Below are 5,689 nucleotides of genomic sequence, written 5' to 3' on the forward strand. Positions count from 1 at the left end.
TTCTTCATCATAATTAATTATTCATCTCCATTTTTCATGGCATTAATTTATTTCAAAAAAATTAAATTATTTTTAAAATATTAAAACGATCGGATTAAATCTGATTGTTCATCTTGAACAACCAAATTTAATCTTGCTATTCAAAAATTTGAAAAAATAAAATAAAAGAGGAGCAGGCCGGCACTTCACGGCACAAAAGGATTTTACGCGGGACCCGCCTGCTTTATCGGACCAAGAGTTATCCTTGTGTGATTTACTCGCCTATTGGACATGTCCTGAAGAAGTTTGATTTTCTCTACCAAGTACCAACATATTTTTGGACGAGTTTTGTTGTATATTATTTGTCTAGTCAATTTATTTGATTATTATGGTTTGTAAACTATTGTTTTAGTTCGAAAATTTATTCAGTGCTCACCAAAAGACAACTGTTGCGAGTTTTACACGTCATAAGAAATAAGTTCATCTTGCTCGAACTAATTTTAAAACAAAGTGTTGATCATTCTCACTTCAATGACCTAGGCAGATAATTACGAATAAATAAAAACTATGCATGAAACTTTACAAAACATCTATTACGATTACTTTATCAAAATTGAGAGCCAGATACACCAAAATTATATAGCCGGTCAGAAATTTCTTTTTCCTATAGATATTTTGGTTTGATTACTTGGCATTGGTTAAATATTTTGATATTTGACTCGGTTGGGTTGAGGTTTTGTTTTTGTTTTTGTTTTTCCCTTTTAATATTATGTATGCGGTTTTATTTCTGTGATAAAACCGATTAATTATTCTATTTTTAATTAAAATTAAATTTATATCTATCTGGTTAATTTAAAAATCACCACTCACCACTGTTACCTCAAAAAAAAAAATCACTGTTGTTCGATTTTGGAGATAAATATATTCACCGACCACTGGGAATCACAAGACTACGAACTTTTTCTATCAATTCGATAGTGGGCTTCAGATGTCCCTACTCCCAAGTGGGTATTCCCCTTGTATCGCCAACAGTTTATCTAACGAGCATAAAAAAAAAAAAAGGGTGATGTTACGTACATTGTAACTCAATGTGTAAATTAATGTGTATATATAGCATTTCTTAAAAAAAAAACAAAAAAACACGGTGTCTCACACGAAATATTTACAGAACTTCAACAATATATTAAAAATCAAATCATGTGTTTAATTAATCACCATTTACATTTTGGGATTTTAGTTTAATTGGGGTTGAGGTTGCAATTTTTAAGGTCACACTCACGCACAAACATCCCATGGAATCCATAAGGCACCCTTCGCGGTAGCTTAACGACGGCGACGATCTCGAGAGTAGGAGATTTTGCGTCCATGACAATAAAGTTGGATTCTCCGGTCATTTCATTATGTACATAAGTAACAAGATATCCATCGTCTTCTTCTGTTGTCGGATTATTGGGATCCCGTGGCACGAAAATCGCTTCGCCGCCGTAACAATTGTGCCCGTATACGCGGCTTGCCACCGTGCAATTGTTGGAATCTCCGGTCGAAAGTGATATGTCGATTTTTACGACACCCGATAGCTTTGGCATCGGGGCCCCAATAGCTGCATAAATGTACCTGTAATTGACGGCATGTACTTAAATAGTAGCCATCTTTCAAAATCATAATTAAAAAGATCATATACTTCATCGACTACTTCGAAGGGAGTAGATCAAATGTAGCGAGGTAATTAGGGAAAAATACTTTTTTTTTGTTTATTAACTTATTTATTTTTTTGCTTTGTCTATTAACTTTTTAAAGTTTGGGTTTGGTACACTAATTTTTAATTTTCGGATATTTTGATACAATACATAATACCAAAAAATATTGACGTGTCAAGTTGTCACATCAACATGTTTGTATATTTGAATGGGGTTGAAGAATCCAATTTTTTTTAAAAAAAAAAAAGGAGAGTGAATTGAGACGAAGATGGAGATAAGTTTTGTATTCGGAGACATGAAAGTCATGTCCTACATCTTACAGTGTGTTTGGATGTCTAAAAAATGAAATTTGGAATTGGATTTTAAAATCCATGGAATTGAAATTCCATTTTGTGTTTGGCAAAAAGTTAAAATATATTTTGGAATTTGATAGTATAAATTTTGGATAAATGATATTTTATAAAAAAAAAATAAAAAAAAAACTTAAAATTTATAAGTAAAGTATATGAATTTATTATTAAAAATAATTTTATTGCTTTATAAACTCAAATCCCATAAAATCCCGTGAAATCCGACCAATTTTGTCAAGATTTCACTTAACTAATTGAAATCTTATGAAATTCTACCAAATACCAATTCCGTTTTTAAATCTCAAGTTGCCAAACACTAAAACAGTATTTTCAATTTCAAATCTCATTAAATCACGTCCAATTTTCATGATCCAAACACAGTGTTAGTGTCATACTTATTAAAATTTTGTCTCCCAAAAAAGGTGGAAAAAAAAAACAAACATTTTTTAGAATTCAATAATCTTGCTACAGTTTTGAGTAGAAATATTTGACCTGTTCTTTTTGCCAATATAAGCCGGATTGATAACAGCAAAATCAAGGTTTGAATTAGACAAGGCCCTCCCCTTCACCATCTTCTCCTTCAAATTAATTTCAACTATTTCCAAGCTTGCATGAATCAAATCCATTCTGTCCAGCATATGTTCCACCGACAACACGTTCGGCGCCACCATCACAACGGTCTCCTCTCCTCCTCCGCCGCCGCCGCTTTCATCCCATGCATTCACTGCGTGAACCATGTTGTACCCTGGTGTTTCCACCCAACAAATTTCACTTTCATCCACTGCGTCTCGAGGAATGATCCCCAATCTCGGCACTTTCTTCGGATCCACGCCGATCGCAGGCATCCCTTTAAGAATGTTTTTTGGGTTCATCACGATCTGTGTGTCGGGAAATATGGCGTACTTTTTCGAAACTGCGAAATCGTGGATCAGGGAAGGTTCACGCAGAGAGAATATTGGAACCTCTGCTTGCTTTTCTCCTCGTTCGTTTATCTTGAAATATGTCAAGAATGGCGGCATGAAGGTGATGCCCTGTCGGAAGGCGAATGCTTCTCCGGTTTCGGGGTCGATTTTCGGGTGCGCCGTCATCGTCGTGAAGGGAGCTCCCAATGATTCTTGGCGGCCCAGAGTGATTATATCTCCGTCCGGTGTTATTTCGATTCTGTACGGAAGATCAGATTCTCCCAGAGCAAAAAGATTCCCATCAAACAAAGCCAAGCTCGTGTTGGCGGTGCCGATTCCGTTTCTCGGGTCGTATTCTCCGGCGAGAACGCGGCCGAAAGTGACGGCGCACCGCGCAATCGACGCCGCGAGCCCATTAAAAGCAGAGAAGACGTTGAGGATCACCGGCGAACCGATTTCCCTCTCGATTTCGTACTTGTATGTTTTGATAAATCGGCTGCAAAATGTCGCTTCCCCGTCACGGATTCTGATGGAGTGCAGCATTCCATCGCCGTCGAAGAGGTGGTAAGGGCCGCCGGGGATGAACTGAGGATTCGGGCCGTTACGGATGTAAGCTCCGTCGAGGCACGGCGGAAGAGTGCCCTCCACGACCTCGCAGGCGGTGGGAGGAAGCTCTTCCACCGGAGAAAAGTTCCCCGAAAGCACATGCTTGGGATCGATGGAGGCTCGAAGGGGAGGATCCATGAATTTACAAATGAACTGATCCAACGAACTGAAAACAATACTGCGTAATGATTTCTGAACTTTGGATGTTCTTGGTTGAGTCCGATCATGAAAAGGTGCGAGCTTTGGTGGATTCGGAAATCTTGTTGTTGTGGGTATTTCATCGATTTGAACAGATTGAATTTTGAGGCGAAGAAGTTGTGATGGTAGTGTGAGAGAAGGAGTAGTGGGAGTGTATTTTTTAAGGAAAGAGGAAGAAAAGCTTTCCATTTCTCTTTTGGGAAGGAAAATTGAATTCCATGTTTGTTATTAAGTGACTGTTTATTTATATATATTACGGATGCCAATTTCACATGAAATTGATGGAGAATTCGATATTTCATATGAATAAATGAGACTATGGAGAGATTTTTTAGACTCAATTAAATAAATGAGTAATAAAACATTAAGATTTTCGAATTTGAAAATAGAGACGTAACTACATAAGTAGTAAAACAATATTTATAAATTATAAATCACAGATTTTTAAAACTAATTGTATTTCCAAAAATCAAAATCACTCTGATCCTCATTTTCATTTTATAAACTAAGGTTGTTTTTAGGTATCAACCGTATAATATCAATATCGTACCGATATTTATGAAAAAATTATCATTATAATTTTTTTAATATCTAAAATTTGGTATCGATATACCGTCGGAGAAATTTAAATACCATACGGAACCATACATCCCCACACATTTCCTTTTGTTGCTTGATTGCACCCTGATTATGACAGTTAAATATGGGTAAAAAAAATTCAAAAAAAATATGGGTAAAAAAAACTATGTTTTCAACAAGTTGAAGTAATTAACAACACACACCAATATTAAAAAGAAAAAAAAAAAGAAAAAAACTACATTTTCAGCAAGTTAAAGGACGTATGAAGTCAGATCGATGTTTATTATTTGTTAATAGTTTGTGTAGTAATATTTTTGCAATTTTTTTTTATTTATCAACGGAGCAAATTTTCAAAACGATGGAAATTGATCGAGAATAATTACCGTACAGGAAAATAATTACCCATTGTATTTAAAAAATTAACGGCACCGCTTGGCTCGTGTAGTATAGGATTATGCATTACTCATAATATAATAATTATAAATTAATATATTTGGATAATATATTGATGTATTACACTAATTCTTTATAATATTTGAGTCAAGCATTGAACAAACAAATTTGATTAATCCATCAAAGTTTTATCATCCGCACCGAGTGTTGCTTAATTGAGAATTTCAGCATGCATTTTACTTGTTTATTATTAGATTAAATGACGTAATTACACAAAATTGAGGGAGGTAAAGTAATGGAAACAACATTTAAGTTTCATTATAAACAAAGTATACAGTGATCAACACAACATATTATTCAAATATGAAAAACGGTTTCTTTCAGTAATTTGGGTCTTCTAGCTATCTTGTCGAAATTTAGGTAGTGTTTGGGAGAGTTTTTAGGAAGCACTTCTCAATTTTTTCTTCACAAAATTTCACAAAATTTGTTAAAAAAAAGCTGAGAAGTCGCTGACATGACACTATTGTAACATCTACGATTCTACGTGGCCTACAATATGAAGGTGACAGTTTTGTTTATTCACAACTACATCATGCTGTTTTTACAAGGACGAAACTATTGTGTATATATGTTTATAGAGTAAATATTTTAAGTCAAATATGCTAACTACCTATTTGAAAATTCAATTCATGGAAGAAGAAAAATTTTCATATTTATTCCATCCACCCAAATTTCACAAATTTCCACAAAATTTTGGGAAAATTTCATCCTACCCTATGGATTTCGATTAAACTAAACAAAAGTTAACACATAATCTAGGTTAAAAAAAACCACAAAATTGACAATTTTTTCAGCCAAGATATAATAATATCTTATTTCAGTGATTACAAACACTAACTGAATATCACTTGTACATATACCCGAAAGTAGCCTCTTATCATATATTTTTATTATTTTTACATTCTAATGTTTTGATATTTTAGCA

General features: G+C 34.3%; 1 protein-coding gene across 1 annotated transcript; it reads right to left on the bottom strand.

Annotated features, from left to right (window-relative positions):
- Positions 1-1,125: 1,125 nt before the first annotated feature.
- On the bottom strand, positions 1,126-3,961 carry LOC140883559 (probable carotenoid cleavage dioxygenase 4, chloroplastic). The gene is made up of 2 exons (XM_073290084.1): positions 2,519-3,961; positions 1,126-1,593 (listed from the first exon to the last, which is right to left on the bottom strand). The coding sequence occupies exons 1-2, from the start codon at positions 3,919-3,921 to the stop codon at positions 1,218-1,220; spliced, it is 1,779 nt and encodes a 592-aa protein (XP_073146185.1). The 5' UTR covers positions 3,922-3,961; the 3' UTR covers positions 1,126-1,217.
- Positions 3,962-5,689: the final 1,728 nt, after the last annotated feature.

This window comes from Henckelia pumila, chromosome 1, assembly GCF_033568475.1.
Source record: "Henckelia pumila isolate YLH828 chromosome 1, ASM3356847v2, whole genome shotgun sequence".
NCBI classification, from domain to species: Eukaryota; Viridiplantae; Streptophyta; class Magnoliopsida; order Lamiales; family Gesneriaceae; genus Henckelia; species Henckelia pumila.